Raw genomic sequence first — 20,896 nt, forward strand, 5'->3', positions numbered from 1 at the left:
TACAGAGCACTAATAAAATGACAGGCTAAATCTAGAGATTAGGACAAATCGATGAATGGTACTGTGCAAAGCGCACAGCACCAATACAAACCCATTCATGACATACCTTTTTTTTTTTTTTTTTTGCGAAATAGTACTTTACAGCCTCCGTAGAAGAAGCAGTACACTACAATTTGCAGGCGCTCAAAACCCTCAAAACAACATCGCCAGAACAACCATGCCGCGTCCTCGCTTCGGCTGAATCGAAACAATTCGGTACGGCAGTCAACTGCCTGGGCAAGGTTTCCACCTAACTTCGAGCGCAGGAACGTCCATTACAACGAAGCCCAGCATTGGCAACGCTATATAGTGTGAAGGGATGACTCGGAGCAGATCAGACGAGGCCGGTGCATGTAGTCTGCTGGAGTCATCCCATTTAATGCATAGGGCCATTTTTACGGAAGCCCCTTTGTCGAGGACTTCGCAAGTTTTTGGGCGCTACTGACTGCGCAAGAGGTACGCACCATTGTGAAAAGAGACGTAAAGGATGAATCTACAATCTGCGAAGTGGGGAGTTGAAACCGCAGCTGAAAAACCATGCCAACTGGCTATTTCGTGTACTGTCACATGCTAACGTTCGGGACAAGGCCGCTTACATATACGGTAGCTTTACTTTCTGGCGCCCGATGCATTATCAGCAGCCTAAAGAATACAAGTCAATGCGAGCACCACGTGTGGCGACGCTGAACAGCTGCGATTCTGCACAAATCTTACTGCATTTAACAGTTCGATTTAAAAATAGAAAACCAACAGCCAAACAGCAGCTTTCAGCAGCTGTGGTCACCAGCACACATGTGCCACAGAGTGGGAATACACAAGAGAAGGCTTTGAATTAGTCAAGGAGAGCACGTCAGGATTTGAATATATTTAATTCCATCGGTTTTCTAAATGATTAAAAAGATGACCTACCATGAATAAATGATATAGACATCTGTACACTAACAAGTAGGGATGGTGCAGACACATACACAGTTTCCTTTTATATTTTTACAGGATAAATTTCACAAATGAGCATCTCTCATGAAAGCTAAGTATGATGACAAAGGCAAGGACTCTGCTGTGAACAGCCCACAAAACAAAAGCATCAAAATTAACATTTCTGAAAATGTACAGAGCTTTCTCCCCACCAAAGGAAAGCAAAGCATAATTTTGTAAACATGTGGGCACAAAAAATGCTTGTGTCATAGCTCAGCAGTCCCACAAGCACAAGTAATAATGTTATATATCTTTCTGTACAACCTGAAAACAAAGATACTCTGTGCGACTAGTAAACTCAAATCTCATGCTACTATGTACACGTCAGCATGCCACAATGCCCATATAGTACCATCAGAAAATCACCCTATGTAGCAAAAAATAGTCGCTCTGCACACATTCTAGGCCACACCCATTCTCTAGAACTTTCCGCAACAGTTCCAAAAGAAACCTATGACGAGGAAACAGCATGAAGAGTAATGTGGTGCCCGAGCAACACGATATGTTCTCAACGTGGCCTGACGACCCTTTCAATATTATACAACTTGCATCAACTGCAATGCAGTCCTAGTTTTGAGAAGGAAGTGTAGAGGTCGCCTGGCAGGGCAATAATTGAGGAAAGCTGGATGAGTGGCGGCGGCAATGTCCAGCCACAGCAAAAGCGTTTTATGTACATAAAACGCTTCGCTTCGTGAATTTCACCTCTATGCATATAAAACTTTGTGACTTGCACCTTGGCCAGGCGTTGTCACCATTGCTCATCCAACTTTTCTCAATAAAAGTGGTGACCTAGACGTGACAGACGTAAGGTGACCCGGGAAGGTTACGCGTTAAAATAAAGTCTGGATCACTACAATGTGCCCATCAGCTAGCAGGGCAACTGCAGTTATTAAGGAAAGCTGAAGTGGCATCGGCAGCATCCGACCAAGATGAAAGCCCAAGAGCGTTCAACGTTGCTCAAGCTGGAGCCTTCATTTTTTTCGGCAAGCGGCTGATGCTGACCACGTGCGTCGCTACAGAAGCATTTGCCATTGAAGCCAGAAAACTGCACAAATGAAGGCAACTACGCAACAATGACTAAGTAAAAATCAACATTCTAAAGATGAAAAATGACTCCTGGTAGCACGCACTGTGCACATACCAAGCATGGAAGGAAACTTGCAGTCGACTCTAAAAATGCCCCTTGAAATGCTGGAAGTGCTCGCTCAAAGCAATAAATGCACTGCCCACATAGTGAAAGTTGTTTCGTTTACACAAATGTTGACGAAGCATAGAGAGGAATATGTATAAGGCATGTTTACACTTTTCCTATTATGCTGTGTATAAAAACGACGTCATATACTCTTCTTCCCCATTCCACTTTGTGACAGAAGAAAAGAAACTGAATGCCAATGAAAAGCTGCAGGTGTGCATTCTAGTAATGGACATGAACTCCTTATGTTGTCAGCACATTTGTACTTGTACATTCCCACAAAGCCAGAAATGACTCGTGGGTAACAGCAAGCGTGAGCAACTGAAGTTGACTACTGAAACAGCACGTACACTATGCTATTCGTGTGCTCGAATCAATATTTTGAGCCCATTCCTTGAAGTCAGCCATATGACTTAACAGCACCCTGTAGTCTTGAGTTTGTTATGGTCAGACTGAACCAAACAATTTCATGTGCATCCACTGTAACACCGCTGGAAAGAGCACTCTTACACACAAAAAAAAATTCACCCACATTTGCGGGACAACACAGCTATTCAGCAGCCTGCTCAATGGTCACAAAATACGCACTGAATAACAACATGAATGTCGTGGCACTAAGGACTCAGTTCTAAAACCCATTTAAATTCATCACAAGCAAAGCATGCAAAATTATGAACCCAGGATTAATTGGTGCAGCTAAAAGGAGATAAATCTCTGCGGTCACAAATAACAAAAGTGTGACCAAGGCTATCAGGTCAATCGTTGCATGACACATCTTCCCTGATTAGGTTCAAGGGTGGGTAATCGGGCAGTGACTGGCAATGACTGGTTAAAAGCAAGCCTCAAATGAACTTTTATGGGGATAAAATTTGCCACTTTCATGAACATCGAGATTAGTTAAGGGGACACGCACACAGAAAAACTGCAATTATCCTTAACAATTGGCTTTGCTATTCCTCCGACCATTTGAGCCAACATGATCATTCCTCTTTAACATATAAAATTATCAGAGGCAGGAATGATAGGCAAATTATTTTAAAAATTGGAGGACGCTTAAGCTTTGCCTTTAAGAATAAAACACGATAGCGTTATCGTGCCCAGTTCGCACCATCTACTCATTTGCTTGTCGCGCTTTTGCTATACTCATTTTTATTTATGAATTCTTCCAGGACGTATAAGCGCTGCCAGCCATCTTGCCGAAAAGCGCGGGCCTCAAGTTGTAGTCGTAGTCAGTCGGCAACATCATTGCCGATCCAAGTCAGCGCGATGAAGATCTCGGAGGCCATACCCTGTCTATATTATTCCGTGCGTCACACGCATGTTGGCGCTACGTGCACGCCAAGCGAAGAGGAAGTACAGCGGAAAAGTAATTTGCCACTCGCTTAACTGAGTGTTCTGTAATTTACATGCTCATAATTATTATTATACGCCACAATACACTTCTCTAAGGGACATTTCTGAGACAACACCACAATCAATAGACGCGCCTTTGTCCATTTCAAACCATCTAGCTGGCGTGGCGGAGTGGTTAGCGGCCCACGTTAGATTCCTCAGGTCGGCGATTTTTCCTACTCATTTTTATTTATTAATGCTTCTGGGATTTTTCGCTCATGGCCAATGCCGGACAACACGGGATGGCGGCCGCCGCCACCGACACCGACTTTTCTGTGATACGGGGCCCTTAACGCTATCGCGTTAAAACTCGGTTAAAACACTCATGGCGGCTACGAGAGGTAAAGAACAATCCATTTTCAAGTGAACGATGCATGAAATCATGTAGCTGGCAACAATCAGGCTTGTGGAACTAGTAAACCCATGCTTTTGCCACTTATTCCTTCCAGGAAGTAAAATTACTAAAATGTTTTTTTTTATCGCCAAAACTGAACTCTCACTGGGCCTTATATGACTTTCAATTCCATCATTCTCAGCTCATTTTGGGTCAAATATGGGTTTCGGTTGGTTTGGTTTCATTTATGGGGTTTAATGATCCAAAGCGACTCAGGCTATGAGAGACGCGTAATGAAGGGCTCTAGGAATTTTAACCACCTGGGATTCTTTAATGTGCACTGACATGAAGGGCTCTAGGAATTTTAACTACCTGGGATTCTTTAATGTGCACTGACATCACATAGCACATGGGCGCCTTGCTTTTACCCTCCATTGAAAAGCTGCTGCCGCGGCCGGGATTCTATCCAGCATCCTTGGGCACAGCAGTCGAGCCCTGACCACTACGCCACTGCAGCGGGACCAAATATGGGCTTTGTGCACATTTTATGTACACATTTTAGCGACGCCAAGAATAAATTTGGAATGCATAATATTTCGAAGTGTGCATAATGCGACCACATAGGTTTTAATGTAAATAATAAAACTTTTTGACCCAAATTTCCTAAAATATTCAGGACCCAGCCCCTGAAAATGATACACTAGGCAAAATTGTCTCAACATAGTGCCTGCTAAGGGAATGGCATTAATTCGTTCTTGAACTGCTCCATAATGGATAGACTACCATTTCGAGAAACTGAACAAGCATGCACTGTTATTCATGCATGAATGGCATCTAGAATAGGAAAGCGTCGATTTATCTCACAACTAAAAACAGATTTGAAAAGAAGACATCAAGCTTTACAAGTGGTACAGATTCGAGTCATGCAGTGTTTATACTAACGAAACGTTTTTCAAGATGCATGTCCCCCTAAATCAAGAAAAACAAAAACATATTTATAAAGTGCAATTCTCTCGTCAGCAAGATGGCAAAAATTCATGCAGATGAGTGGATGTCAGATGCAAACACTATTTGGCACACCACAGTACATCTTACAATGTTGGCCTTCAGATCACTTCCTATCAATACCTGTCTTTGCTTGCAAAATATATATAAAAAAAAAGATTATTTATAAACAGGAGCTCTCAGAAAAACCAGAAGCTGTTGCAGTTGCAAATAAACAAACAAACAAGCAAACAAAAAAGTATTAAACAATATAACAGTTGGACTACAGAGCGTCCACTTTCACTCACGCAACCGAATGTACAAATAAATCTTTGAATAGCACAAGAGTAGACTCATGACAGACAACATGTAAATGAATGCCCTAGCTGAGAACCTCAATTTGTCAAAGACACAACTGCATACCAGATGACAGTCGTCAACCTCTTGTATGGCTAACAAGCACTATCCTCCTGTTGTGACTGACAGGCACAATTACTGCACACAATGCCAACGCAGGCCTTCATTAACCCTTCCAAGGCTTGAGCATTTCACTGTTTCCAAAAAGGGGCAAGACATGCATACCACAAAGCCCAGCTGTGCTAAATATGAAGTTTTGCAATAAAAGAAGTAAAATACAAGAGAAGTGTGGCAATCTGAAAATGGCATTAGTGTATTGTCGCCATTGTTAGCTGCACTAAAATTTTTGCCAAAAACACAATACTCAGTTTCTCAAGAGTGGCTGCTAATGCATGTAGCCACGAACAAAAGTTTGCAGTGTGCAGGATCACAGAAAATTCATTGCTACATTGACTCGCTGGCCAGTTAGCTAGTATTCATCGCGAATCATTCAGCAGGCACGTTTCCTCACATTTTCTGTTTTTCATTGACTTTTCTGCATAACCTTACAGAAATGACATTTTCCTCTGAACCTACATTCTGCAAACTTTTGTCCAAGACTCTACTAAGATCGCAGCATGTATGAAATTAAGCTGCAAACATTTCTATATATTATTTCTGCAATAGCTTACATTCATAAATAGAGCACAGGTTCATACCCTGGGAAAAAAAAAAAAAATTTACATGGCAAGAGCAGTGCAATAAATGCAGTTAATCAAAAGGGAATACAAAAAATAAAGGACCACTACATATGCATATACATTATGTTTAGGGCTGCGCAAATACCGAAATTTTCGAATACAAGTGGGGGAAAAGAAAATGCCTTTGTATATTGAATATCTGAAGAGTGCAAAAAGAAAAAAAAAAAGAAAATAAAATAAAAAGTAAACATTGCTAGTCTTGTTTATTTCAGAATTCACCTGCTATTAACACGTAAAATTAAGCTACAATTGCACTGAAATGTAAACTCTACTGTACTGAAAATCCAGCATAAATGTTCTACAGAATTTTGTAAACCCGTTTTTGTTGTTTTTTTTTGTACAGGAAGTACCTGCATAAAACTGGGTGGAGCTATAATATCGCTGCTGAATATAATCAGCTGTTGTTATTTCGACCTTCAAAAGACAAGAAAGAATGTTCGAATTAACCAAAAGCTTGAATTTTAGAATATTAAAAAAATTCCGAGCAAACAGTTTTTTGAACGCGAATACGAACTGAATAACAAGGATGTTCAATTCGTACTCGAAATTCCGAATATTTACACACCCCCAGTTTTATTAATCTCAGTCTCGACAATCCTAACTATGCCCACAAAACAATTTTGTTTTTATTTCTGCCAATGGTACACCTTGTGAGCACAAAAGCATAGTATTTAACAGGCAAAAAGAATGTGGCAGGACGTCTTGTAGGGGACAATAGAAGACCATGCCTACAATAGACTGCACCAGCGGAAGAACACAATAAAAACTGCATGCAGTAACTCAGTCCTAGTAACCAGCTGCACTGTTTTTCTGTACGCAACCAAAAAGCACAATTCCTGAAGACCTCATACATCCAACTTGACCGTTCCGAAGGATGGCAACCCAAAGCAAGTTGCTGATGCAGACAATACCCCGGGTGCTTGACTAGAATGTTGGCAGCTCCGTTCACAAGCTGGGCCAGTGATACCCCCATGCACTTTGCCACCAGCGGTGCACAGTTCCAGCAGCTTGTACAATGTGCTACTACCCTTTCTTCTCTAACAACAAAATGCGTTCCAAACTGCACCCACTGATATTTGGTGGTTTGTGGCCGGCCCCCACCCGAGAGGCAGCATATGGCGTTAGTTCTGGGGACACTTGAAAAGGTGTCAAGGAGAGCTGGGCACATGCAGGTTGGCTTCAGAGATGATGTAAAGCGATGCAGGTGAGACTCTTGGGAGGCAGCGAATGTGAAGGTGAAACGCAGCAGCTGCTCTTTCTACCACTGGCCTCATCAAGAGGCCTCTTTGAACATTTTTATGACGTGCTCAAACTTCTCCAGTGAGTTCTGAACAGTCTGTAGGGCAAGCTGCAGCTCCACGCGTCGTTTCTGTTGGTTCTGCAGTGAAACAAATTTCTCGTCACAAAAGTATTGCTGAGCAAGAAACCAAAAAAAGCACTGATCGATAACAGCAAATTTTTTGTCGGAATGTAAAAGCAGCACAAGGAACGCAGGGTAAGTTTGGGGTTGATATTAAAGAAGGGCAGAGGCACCCCTCCCTCCTCTTTCTCTTGATGAGATTGCTTTTTGCTTGCAGAAAATCATAACAAGAATTTTCTCTGCATACAAGTTAAAAAAAAAATTCAAAGTTCAAATGAGACTGCCTTTGCCCCAACCACTGCCTCTAAGAGCTGCCCATAAATGCACTCCAAGGACTAGCCTATACACCACACCATATGCTCATATGTAGTCTTCGCCAACTCTGCTAAAGGTACTATTAAGTACGAGAACGAAAATATGCTAGCAACATCCTACTGACTATCACCGGCATCAGATCAACGTGCCGTCAAGATGGTAACTCATAAAAATTTCTTACTACAGTGGAGACCACTTACAACTTAATCACTTATAGTGCTGAACTTGTTATAACGCGAGTTTTGTCGGCCACCAGTATGCATCCCAGAGGACTCAATGTAAAGTCATACTGCTTGCTATGCAGTTGCGTAAGCGAAATACTGATATTAATAGTGTGGTTTTAAAATCCAATCGGTGACAGTGTGGAACAGCAAGTGCACTTCCCTCCTCCAGACTCCACGCATTGCTCCAGTCTTCCACAAAATTGTGCAAGAGCTTCTCTTTCCCCTCTGTTATTTTGGTTTACTCCTTTCCATGCATCTGGATCACACCGTGTTTTCTCACCATGACCCCTTTAAAGCTTTCCTTCACTCGCGCATCACTCTTTTGTAAAAGAGCGAGTGGGAACGATTGTAGTGATTGTGTCTTCGTTCAAGCAGTGTCTTTAAAGGAGTATAGGCACTCAATTTTGATGGTATTATTCTTATTGTTATTGATGCGTAAAAAGTTCCTGTATATGGATCACCCCGTGGTTTTCCCCCATGACTGCTAAGTAATTTATAACTTAATTTTCTTTTGTTACCAGTTTCGATTTCAGCAGCCAAAAGATGGTTGTGATGTCACAATTAGGTCTAGGTAACACGGTACATTAAAAAACTGCGACATAATCGCTGACTCTTCACTTCTTGTGATTCCTGTTCATGAGGAAGGCTAGCTTTATCAATGTAGTGAATTCAAATGATACAGCAATGATTATACCGCTGTATTTTCATCCCTCGCGTGACCTAGACTTCACTGTGAGATCACTGCCATCTCTCGGCTGTTGAAACTGAAACAGGTGAGAAAAGAAATTTGATTATAAATTATTCAGCGGTCGTAGGCAAATATCAGGTGGTAATCCGTGTACAGTAACGTCCTACACCTTAAAAAAAGGTAAGGACTGCCTTTGCGGGATCGAGCACACACTGGTAGCAAGCGCATAACGCAGTTCCACGGCGGCGATGATTTTTGCGATCGTGCAGTGCATAGCATGTTAAAACTAATCTAAGTGAGCAGAGGACTGAGCGCACTGCTTTTCGTTCATTGAATAAGGAGTTTTGAAAGAAAAGCTATCCATCTGGCATGTATTTTAAACAGCAAATTTAATGTTTTGGTTATAGCACATCACCGCTTACAGGGCGGATTTTCGCGGACCCCGCAAACTATGTTATAAGTGACCTAAACTGTATTAAAATAAAATTAAAAATGGTGTTTCTTGCACGTCACTATAAATGATGTCACCTAGCTAGCTAGCTCATGACAGATGCTGATATAGGCATCGTGGGCACCTGTAGTGTCCCATCAGCAAAATGCCAACCTGGTCTTGAGCCAACATGGATGCGTCGGTTGCGAAGGAACATCCTAGTCCACTATGACACCGGGTTGAAAAAAGAAGAAGAAAGGTAACTGCGCTTGTGGAAGGTTCCTAAGCAAACCCTAGCACAAAGAAAGCCCAAGACAGTATTCTGTGCAGTAAGTGCATACTAAAAAGCCCCAAGTACTTACGAACACACAGCCAGGCCTGGAAGCTTTTTCCAAGCTCTTATTATGTTATGATATTCTCTTCTAATACATCCCCAATGTACCAGCTGGCTGTCAGGGTCCTTGGACTTCACACACTTCATTGAAGCTGCCTACATTTTAATTGACCAGATAACAACTGACGGAGCCACATCAGCTCTGCTTTTAATTACAGCTGATGAAGTATTGTTGCTAGCAAAAATTTATTATGCTTATGGTGTTTTATTTTTGTTATTATTATTTTAACGGAACACATGCTCTTGCGATAAAACATGAATGAAGACTCCAACATGCGGCGTGTACTCACAGCAATAATTTCGGACAGCTGCTGCTTTTTCTCTTCAAGTTGCATGCGCTCAGCTTTTAGCTCCAGGCTTCGCTTCAGTAGTTTCTGCTTTTCTTCTGCTTTGGCTATGCAGATGAGAACAAAAGCAAGGAGCATAATAAGCCTAGATGCAGCCACCCTTCAAATACAGTGTTTTTCACTTGATCCAATATGGATTATCTGAAGAGATTAGAGACAAAATTAATTAGAGCTTATTAGGTAACTAATAATCAATATTCACAAATATACACCGAAGCGATACCTGCTTGGCCAAATAACCCAAACTTTAAAGCAGAATTCAGCAGATATTAGTCGGATTTCGGGTTCGACTTAAACAAGTAGCGACATGAAATTTTTCTCGTGTTATATCTGCGGAATGATATGCAGCGCATGAATGAATGCAGCGCTAAACATGAATAGCTATGTGGATTACACAAAAATGCGATATGTAATTTAAAATTGAATATTTTCTTTACGCAATTTCTCTTTTAATTGCCGAACAACGGCTGTGATGTCACTGACACAATAAAGTAAGGTCAGGCATCCAAACACTGCAGCATGGTTACTGCTATTTCATTTTAATTTGCACAGATTCTTATGCAAGTGTGCACAAAAGTTAAAATAACAAAGAAATGAATAAGCAGTGATTAGTATATCGGTTCTTTTTTATGTCTCACAAGACAAAAGCATGTTTATGACTTTAAAGCCATCGCTTGGCGGCTGACACCGAATCCAAAACCGCGTGAGAAAAAAACTTTCATTACAGATAATTCAGCTAGTGCAGGTGATTTCCACATATTATTCATGTAACTACTGTCTTGGACGCTGTTTTAAAGGAAAAAAGAAACCTTAAACAACAAAGAGCCCGTTGCACAGCAGTTGACAAACAAAATCTACAATGAATAAAATGAAACACACTGAACAATAGGAATTCATTGTATACCAAAGTTAAGAAGCAACAAAAGGTAGCAGGCGCCTGCATGTGGCAATAACACAATAAAGTACAGCATTTCCCTACGAATCTGGAAACCTTCTCGGTTAATTTATGGAGAGCTCGGCTCAATGACTGCTTACGGTTGCCAAATGCGTAGTGCTCATTCACTAGCACTACAGATTTGACGTGGACACTTTCGATTGTGATAGACATGGCTGGAATCAAACTCAATGCAGATCCGACATTGCTAGACAGCCGATTCAGGTGCGATCAAGTCCAATCCTGCCCAACATCAAATTATTTCCTGAAGCACAAGCTATGCTCAGGAAAAGTGCAAAATAAAAGTGAAGCATGCAGGAAGTATTCCATAAAAATTGTGAATTTTGCTGTTGCCCGGCTGGAGGCCAGCGAGGGGAGTTGCCAGATCAGCGAACACCATGGGCCAGCGGTATGTGCACTGACGACGGAATAAAGATCTGCTAGACAAAGTCGGAAGCAGTGCCTGCAGGAATGGCTTAGGCGTATTTGCGTGAGTTGCTGCTATGCGAGGAGCCGTATTTCCTGTGTAGCCGTTAGCGCTTTGGCCCTATCACTCGCCCTATTTGCGCCGAAGTGTATTTTGTCCTGCCCCTGATTCTTTATCTGCTTTATTCTTGGTGGTCCATCGCCGCGGATCTCGACTGCATGTTTGCGGCACTGTGGCGCCCGACGTTTCTTTTTTTAAAATGCTTTTCTCTTTATCCGGAATAAACCGGTGTTTTTAGGAGAGAATGAATCCATCACTCTTCGGACGAGACGCGGACCCGTTTTCTAGAAGGCGAGGCCTTCATCTTTGTTCACATTGTCAACGCCACCCATCTGCCTGGGTGCTAAGCAAGCATGGCCCCCATGCGCACGACCAGTTGTGTTGTTTCAAGTGTGCATTTGTGATGGAACTTCCTGTAGCTTGACAGCTAAAAGATATTTTTTATCTGAAGTGTATCTGCTTACTTTTCCTTCTCACAAACTTCTTTGGCAACATTTATACAACCATGCAGCATGCAGTACCACCTTTCCTTCAGCATGCCAGTTCGCACATTGAGATAGAGTGGGAATGCATAGCAGTCTTATAGGTGGAGGGTACTCGGATCTCTAATTTGTATCAGGCTCAATCAAGTTCAAAAGTGCTTGTGCTTCAGCAGTATTAGATATCAGGGTCAATTATACAAGTACACATAAACCTCGATGTAAAGAAGCTTCAATGCAGCAAAATCCTCGATGTAACCAAGTATTTTTGTTTTCACAACATCATGCATTTTTACGAGGTAAATTTCATCCCACTTTCAATGTAGTGAAGTTTCGCTGCTGCCTCAAAACAAAACAAGTGAAATAAATTGTGACGCAAGCGCGAAAGATTGAGCGGAGCACTTGCGTGAAGGTGCGCCACCTAAAAGACACATGAAGAGTGCACGGCCGACGTAAATGTGGGTGGTGGTGGAGTGTGCCGCCTGCTGTGCCATCTGGGGCAGTACGGGTGAGGTTTGCAAACATAGTGTTTAGGGAAACCACTAGGTAGCACGAGCGTATGTGCAACGCACAGCCAGCAAGACTGGACGCAGCTCTGGCAAAATGTTTCAATTCTGCCTGGAACGGATGCCGTATGTGGTGTGGTGCCCGCACTCAAAGCTACCTGCGCTGAGATTATCGCGTTTACCCATAAAGCCAGGTAAGAAAACTGAAAAGATAGGTACAACCGTCCTATTGACAAGCTCACTTTCTACTCGAATGACGTGCATGCACACGAACAAAGACGTGCATGCTCGCACTTGCAGCACAAAGCAACGATCATCCTGAAATAGGTTTCAATTCATCAGGTGTGATAGAGGGCATTGTTTTCGCTGACTTGAAGAAAGCGAGGCGAAAAAGTTGGCGTGGCCTGCCACCATTGGCCTTCATTTTCCTGGCTCCCACGCAGCAGCAGCAGAACACGGTATCGAATGCGCGACATGATTGGGAACTCGAAGTTCAGTTGGGTGGTGATGATAGTGAAACCAAAAATATATGTCCGCGTCGTCCCCATCACGTACATAACACCCAATTCCACCAAAATTCAAGGCTTTCCCTCTGAATGGTCAGTAAAATGTTCTGGAGGGTTCTCTGCATGCAAGGAGACAAATTTCGATGTTGCAAAATTTTGATTTAACATAGCAAACGGCAGATTGTACTGACTTCGTTATATCAAAATTTAACTGTACGCATTCAGTATAGTAGCTTCAAAGTATCAGTATAAACTAAAATGTCAGTACAGTGAATAAGCTTGGGAACAAGAAAAGCAAACTGAAATGTGTGTCTATGTATGTACAGCCTTTGTCAACTTTTGACAAAGACTGTGTGCACATGCAGACACCAAGAAAGACTCTTGCACAGTGTCACAGCAGGAGTGCAGAATATATCTGGCCCCTCAAGACATGCTTTCCTGTCAGAGATCAACCAAGAGTGTCTGGACAGCAACGTGGTAGATCATGCCACACCACATGACAGTGCCCCATAGTTTTTACCGACGCACTACAACATAAGCTGTTTTTGGTAAGCATGACTTACAAACACAATGACCCGTGAAATAGCTCCTGTATGCCCTATGCTGAGAATAAGTGTATTCTGAGTGCATTCCTCCCCTGAACAGACCTTTAAATTTTGCACTTGCCAGAACGTCAGACTGTAAACACGTAGTCCCAACAATAAGCCCCTGCAAACGTAACCCTAAAAGCTCCAGTGCTATCTCACATTCAGTTAAGTAGCCACCAGTTGCAGGCTGCTAGAATGGCATCATGATGCAGCCCCAACATCCTCTGGTGTGCTTACCAATTGTGATGAACCCGAAATGCGCCACAGCTAGGCCACAGCACTGCTAGCGAAAAGTAGTCAACCGTAGCCAAACAAAGTCGACCGGCTACTGGAGAAGTGGCCGGCTCATAAAAGAAGATAAATCAGTTGGCACCGAGACTCCAAGTGTTCTGCCTCGTCTAGTGTTCTGCCTCGTCTTTACGTTCCTCGTGCATGCCAAGAAGAAGAAAAATCCCATTTACTAACATTAACGGGTGGCCGACATGTCATTGACAGAAAAACAATGCCTTGATGTGGCATGTACAGGCAGTTTTCCAAAGTGATGCAGCAATGAGGATCTTACCACTTTTTAGTAGGGAGTAGTCGCTGACCCAGCCTAGGGTGCTGCTTGTGACCTCTCCGTGGTTGCTTTTTGCCCAGTCTTTGAACACGTCTCCATTTACCATGCTCGGTACTTCTTCCCTCTGCTGGCACAAACAAAACCCCCACATATTTCACTAACCTCTATTCACTTCCAATTGTAAATGGCCTTGCAGAAGGATAAAAGGGGGAAAGGGTCAAGAACAGCAACAAAGATATGAATTGATTGAATATTTAGGGGAATCCCCCAAGGTGGAGCAGATTTGTAATAAGGAAGTAATTGCTCATTGACATCTACTCATGCACAGCCATACGGCTACACAGGAAAGCTGGCTGCGCATGGGTGGATGTTAGTGAGCAATTACTTCCTTGTTACAAATCTACTCCACCCTGGGGGTTTTCCCATAAATAAATTCCCACTTTGAGTTATTGATCAATTTGCTCTCGTCCTATCATTTGACCTGCTGACCATCCGGGTTAGCTCAGTTAGTATAGCGACTTCCCCGGAAAGGCGGTGGTCCCGGGTTCGATTCCCAAACCAGGACGAATTTTTATTTAACTAAGAAGTTTCTGAGAAATCTACATAGCTTTCCTTTGTAGTTGTATGGATGCGCTTGGGTGGATGTCAGTGAGCTATTACTCTCTTAATACAGTACAACCTCGTTAATCCGGATCACAAGGGATTGGCAAAAATGTCCGAGTTAACCGAATTCCGAATTATCAAATTTACCATGAAAACAAAAACAAAAAACAAAATGTACTGGGCATGCCCATACCTTTATTTCATGAAAAACTACGTTATTTTTGCTTGTTTCTTCATCGAAATTTGCGCGATAAAAATTTTGTTCAGTCCCATCAAGTTTTGGTGTGCATGCTCATTGTCGCGTGATCCGACGCAAAATTCCCCCAGTACAGGAGAGCCTCGGCAACCTCTTGCACAGTGCGACATTGTGACAGTGGCTGTTCATGACTTTCATTGCCGGAACAATTTCAGTCTTCATCGAGAACTTCCAATAACATGTCATCATCAGTCCACATGCCAGCAACGGCAACATTGTCGTTGCTTCACTGGAGTGGCGGTCGCCATCGTTGTGGAGCGCAACGGCAACTGGCCCCAAACAGAGCAACGGGTGCTTATTTTCATGATTCGCGCACTATCACCGTCGCATCACAAACAATCAGGACGAAGAAATCAAGCATGCAGTCAGTGCAGCCATCGCAGTCACGGGACAGCAGTTGCTGTCATTTAACAGCAAAATACAAACAGTCTCGCCACCCTGACGATTGAAGTGCGCGGTCACCAGCACCACCTAGCCACTGCTCACATGATCCGCTATACCACATTTCGTGCCCTTCAGCTTTTTTTTGCCACTGTTTTTCGTTTTTGCTGCTGTTTTTTGTTTTTGCCGAGCAGCGTGCAGAAGGACTCGCCTCATGTAGGTTTCCCTTTGCCCGCCCGCTGTGGATGTACATCCATGCTGTATCGCATGGTAACACAGGAAAGTCGGTAGCCCTCATCCTCGGAGTTCTCCGAGTTAACCGATATGCGGGTAAATGCCTCGGAGATGATAAGCGTCTGCCGCCATTGAACTATACACAGTCTTGTCGGGACCACGCAGCGAGTCTGAGTTAACCGAATTTTCGAGTTAATGAGATCCAGATAAACGAGGTTTTACTTTATAAGGATATGACTTACAACCGATACGAGTTACAATATGAAAACCCCAAATTGACATAAAATGTTCCATATAGCAAAGCCACCTTTAATGATTCAATTGTAAAATGTTCTCAATACAAACGATGGTTACATAGCTGTCACAAAGCATGGTAGGCCTATGGCAGCGAGTCTAAATAGAATGGATGTTTGCAGATGGGCAGCTCAGTTATTCAAGGCAAACATGCAGGTGCAACAAACTTACAGGTGCAGACATAAGTAAATGGAGCACGTTTTCTCGTTCAAACTAAAATCACACTTTCTGCACTGGAAGATAAGAAAACAATATTTATATAAGTAAAAGGGAACTGGTGTCTACTACCGGTTCGCACATACCTTGACGGCAAGGTTCAATTATGTAACGCGTGAAAAACTTTAGAAGCAAATTGCGTGCTCCGTATACTTTTGTCCGCAGAGGTACATACAGGGACACACCACGAATCCGTGGCCTTTTACATGAGCATCATAAACTTAATGGCCCTTACTTTCGACTTGACGGATAAAATCATGGAGATTATGTGAAGGCAAGAAAAAACAAAACAAAAAAACAAAACAAAAAAAACAACAAAAAAAAAAAAAAGGATGCCTGTGGCGTATCCGTAGCAACATGCCAGCTTACACATGCTTCCAGATAACTGCCTGAAACCTTGTTCCGCCTCAAGGCTTGCTGTGATATGATGTGGTAGCAACAGTATACACACAAAAAGCTGCTCATGGCTACGAGAGGCTCTGCATTGGAAAGTGCTGGATTAATTTTGATCCCTTGCGAGCCTTTACATGCCCTGGCATGACACAGTGCACACCACTTGATCAGGAACTGGGCCAAGCACCATAACCATTAAGTTGCCACAATGAGTTCTTCACAGCTCAGAAAGAAGGTTGCAGAGATTCTGTGAAATAAGCTTGCATTTTTCAGTGCAGGAACATTCTATCTGGCCTTGATAAGAGACTGAAGCATATAGCCTTAGTGACGACTAGCAAGGCTCAGGAGCACACGTCAGTGCTGGGGCACTCTTAACTCAGAAGAGAAATGGGGCACTCATGAACAGGTGATGATACCTGTCCTTGCCCCGTTCAAGCACAGGATGCCTCGCATCTCAGCAACCGGTCACAGCAGACAAGTTCACAACACACTGTGGGCAATGCCACATCCCATCTTGTGCTGAAGTTGGCTTCTCTGCCACACTAGCTATTACCTGCACCAACTGGCCAATGCAGCCGCCCAACCACAGCCACGAAACCGAGGCTATAAGACAGGGCGCTGTTCTGGAAATGGAGAACTTCTGATCACCGCTCTGCCTTCCATAACATGACCAAAGTGCATGTGCATGACTGTTTCATGCAATTTAGATACGGGAAGATCTATTTTGTTGATCACTGGTTCTGCAGGTCATACCTTAATGCTATCTCTCATCCACATTAACTGCCTATGTCTGAGTTAACGAGCGTCCGATGCCAAAGATTTACATGGGCATCGGGTGGGACTGCGCTTATAGTTCAAATTATCCAAATGTCTGAATTAATGGATGAAAAATTAACGAGGTTGCTTTACTGTATTAACAAGTTCAAAGCTGCAATTGCTACCGACCATCCAGCAATAGAAGCTGCTTTCTTTCTTTATTTAAAGTATCGCTTATAAAACTCGCAAATGCAAGTAGCATTTACTTTGTAATTTTCCTAGCTAAAGGATAGTAACATTTACCTAGGATAAAAAGCTCAACACTTCATGCATTACAACAACAGGTCTATGTTTGGAAACAAGACAAATGTTTCAATATTTATGTAAAATATATCTGTGAAAAAAGAATATGTTTTGCCTGTGCAATGTACCAGGAAAGAAATAAGTATCATCAGTGCATCAGAGTAGTGACACATACCTTTGTGGCAGCGTTACAGCAAGGTGGTGGAGAGGAATGGCCATTGGGGGTGGTCTCGTTAGAAGACGCTTCAGGTGAACTAGGGGTGGACGATCCAATGCGTGCTCGTACTGCAACACAGCAAGTTAAGCACTGTGATCAAGTGTGTTCACAGCACTGCACTAGGTGGCATATCGGATGAGCATGAGACGTTTACACAAGTGGATTTTATCCTGACACCGGGTAATCCATTGAAGCGCAACCAAAAAAGAAGCCAACTAATTTTTTCTTTTTGTCTCTCCACAATGCCATGCAGTTTTGCTTATACACTGCAAGTAAAGAACTGTACAAAATGACTTAATTTCAATTCCATATGACCACAATACAATTTAATTTGCGAAAAGTTACTCCTTTTTTAAAATGCCAGTTACCATCATCACAGCCTTGTGATTTGACAGCTACTATTACATAGCTTAGAAGTCTAACCAACAGTGAAACTTACCCGCTACACACTGACAAAACACTGCTCCTCTCCTTCCTCTCGAAAATGCCAGCCAGTGTAGCTGCCAAGCAATTGAACTGGCAGCATGAAACACCCTCACCACATTAAGAGCCTGTGCTGCATGTCAATTCCGATGATGCCACCACCTTACGCCCAACACAACTGACTTAGCTGCGCTTCTCCATGGCTGAAGTGCTAAACACATCAAGTTTTCACTCTGCGCAACACAGGTCTGGAGCCGCTACTAGCCCCCTTTCTTCGGTACGACTTTCGGTGACCTGGTGGATGGAGAGTTCCACCTTCAAGGTTCACTTCTGTGCCATTACACTTGCTTTTGAAACCTGCAGACTGCAGCACCCAAGCACTTGGTGCTCAAAGGGAAGAGAAAGGCCCCGTACCTTTTTGGCATTTCCTGCCAGAGGCCAGGTTCTCGCCGAGCAGGAGCAGTGCGTTGCGCCTTTTCTCCTCCAGGGCAGCGCTGGAAAAGTTGGGGTTGGCAGTGGTGCGTCGCTTGCGCTCTCCCCGACGATGCTGGAGCTCACGCAGGGCCTCCCGAGTCATCAGGCCCAAGGCACCGAGCAGCTCCAGCTTCTGCATGCACGTGCGCACACCGCGCATTTTTTCCCACAGTGCACATCTGCCAAGTACCATGGCACGCAGGCCAGTCACTCCCCAGCTGTGGAAGGCAAGGATAAACAGGTGGAGAATGAAACTGCTCTCGGGTGGCCCACAATGGCGCCACAAACTCTTCGAGCCGCTCGTTGCCAGAAGCATCCTGGAGACCATTTCACCATCTGGTAGTCAGACAAGGTGACCTCAGCCTACGTCATCCCGGAAGTGTATGCTCAAGTGGACATGCCTACTCCAGTTCATATAAATTGGTTGGGGGAAGTGCAGAGGTGATGCAGCTGACCTCTCTTTCCTGTGCGTCATCTCAGTTAGAGCTGCCCTTGCCATTGCATCAATAATTTTAGGTAAAAGAGATGCTACAAAACTTGCGCTATAAATATTTTTTATTTATGTTACAACATTCAAAAGAAGAATAAAGTGACTGCTCTTGGTTTAAAGGCAGTGGAAGCTTCTATACAATTAATGTAATCCATGGTGGTAAAAAGAGTGTTCACCATTTTCAGAAGCATGAAATTGTGTGCAATCAAGTTGCGCCCATTGGGATGGATATATAGATTTGCATATATTACCGGAATATGGGCCCTTTTTATGATGGAGTATAGTCGTTGCTTAGTTGCTCCTCTGCTCTTCGGGACTGAAGGATGGGGGTTAATTCATGGTTCATGTACGAGGTGGTGGCCAAGCACTAATCCAGGATGGCAAAATATGTTCCAATGAATAAGAGCATTGTCAGCTCTGATCACAGGGATCAGGCCATACCACATGCCTGGTTATGCCATTCCACTGACATTTGAAATTTTTTTATTTTTTTGCATACATCCGATGCAGATTTGAGATTTGCATGACACCAGGATTCGAACCAAGGTCCCCTTGCATGCGAGAAGGATGCTCTACCCCTCCTTTACTGCCACCCCTTCTCAGGTGGCGAAAAGAAAGAACAGTATATAACAGCTGTACCTTACTGGTATTCAACTATAGGGTAGAAACATAGAGGCTAACTAAAAGAGTTCAACCGAAATCGACGACAACGCAGTGAGCTATGGAAAGGTAGAGTAATGTTAAGAGGCAGGAAGACAACAAAGTGGGTTAAGAAAGAAATGCATATTAACGACCCCTAGTGGGAATCAAGAAGAAATGGGCATGGGCAGGGCCATAATGCAAAGGCAACATAACCAGTGGCCAATAAGGGCAACATACTGAATCCGAAAGAGAAGGTAAGCATGGCAAAAGAGACAGAAAGTTAGATCGGAGATGAGACTAGAAAGCTTTTAGGGATAAGATGGCTGTAGCTGGGACAGGAGCGGGTTATTTGGAGAGATATAGAAGAAGCCTTCCTCCTACACTAAGCATAGGTTGATAATGCTAATGATTATCATGTATGTGCAGGAAGACAAGTACCTGGTGGTCAGCTTTGAGACACCTTTAGGTGTTTTGATGAAGGACATGACAACGCATTCCTGAAATCATAATCAGTAAATAACAACGGCTTAGCATCTTTCATAACTTTGCCGAAGATGTCACTACTCTATGCCAGCAGGTACAGCCAGTGCTAACACCTTTATCACTGCTAAGTTTTGCACAGTTTTAATCAGCGGTGTGCTGATGCTAACCCTGTGTTTCTTTGCAGAAGCCTTCACATCAGGCCGGCTCTAAGCAAGCAGAAAAACTTCCAACACCAGGTCGGAGAGTCTCCATCACTGCTCAGTGCACCTTACTGTCAAATGTGATTATTTTGTTGGCCACAAGAGAGCTACCACGACTACTACTAAAATATAATTATAACAGTTTTTGCCTATTAAAAAGCGAAATGTGTGGGGCCTGTGCCCAGCCCTGACAGTGTGCCCCCGACCCCTCTTGCCTCTAACCCATTCCTGGTCTCTACAGGAAAGGTGAGAAGGGAGAGGCACAAGTGGGAGATGAAGGGTTGAAGGGGCGCACAGTATGAACAGGAAGGGAGCCCTACAAACAGCAAGAATGAAGGCTTTAACAAACGTGAAATGTTGCAACTCGTAAAGTACAAGATTATTGGGGGTAACAAGAAATAAATAATGGGGAGCCAGAAGTGATTGCAGAGGCAGGACTGTTCAGAGCAAATCTTGGTGCAAGCAAAATGCCAGTTTGGAACAAGCAGACATCACAAATGTGTCAAGGAAATTAGGCTAGTTGACCATCAAGGTTGATGAAAAATATTTCAGCAAGAAAAAAAAAAAAAAAAAACATGCAAGGCACAGAAAATTATAGACAACACTACTGTCTCTGGTTTTGGACCAACTTTAGTGATAAAATGTGTTCTGGCTGCTTTCGCTAGCCCAGCCGTGCACCTCGTTGAAGGGCAGCTATATTAC

General features: G+C 43.2%; 1 protein-coding gene across 5 annotated transcripts in view; it reads right to left on the reverse strand.

Moving 5' to 3' along the window:
• Positions 1 to 889: 889 nt before the first annotated feature.
• Positions 890 to 20,896, reverse strand: part of LOC146190778 (PHD finger protein 21A-like) — a 31,002-nt gene continuing 10,995 nt past the window's right edge. For 3 of the 5 annotated variants that reach the window (XM_084601162.1, XM_084601160.1, XM_084601163.1), the window contains 5 exons: positions 18,320 to 18,512; positions 17,441 to 17,550; positions 13,833 to 13,956; positions 9,715 to 9,818; positions 890 to 7,391 (listed from right to left, as the gene is read on the reverse strand). In XM_084601162.1, the coding sequence (XP_084457288.1) occupies positions 7,287 to 7,391; positions 9,715 to 9,818; positions 13,833 to 13,956; positions 17,441 to 17,550; positions 18,320 to 18,512 (636 nt within the window). In that variant the 3' untranslated portion in view covers positions 890 to 7,286. The remainder of the gene's footprint in view (positions 7,392 to 9,714; positions 9,819 to 13,832; positions 13,957 to 17,440; positions 17,551 to 18,319; positions 18,513 to 20,896) is intronic. The other 2 variants (XR_014706579.1, XM_084601161.1) reach the window with 2 other exon arrangements.

Source organism: Amblyomma maculatum, chromosome 4, assembly GCF_055883805.1.
Source record: "Amblyomma maculatum isolate TAMU_Amacu chromosome 4, ASM5588380v1, whole genome shotgun sequence".
Lineage (NCBI taxonomy): Eukaryota > Metazoa > Arthropoda > Arachnida > Ixodida > Ixodidae > Amblyomma > Amblyomma maculatum.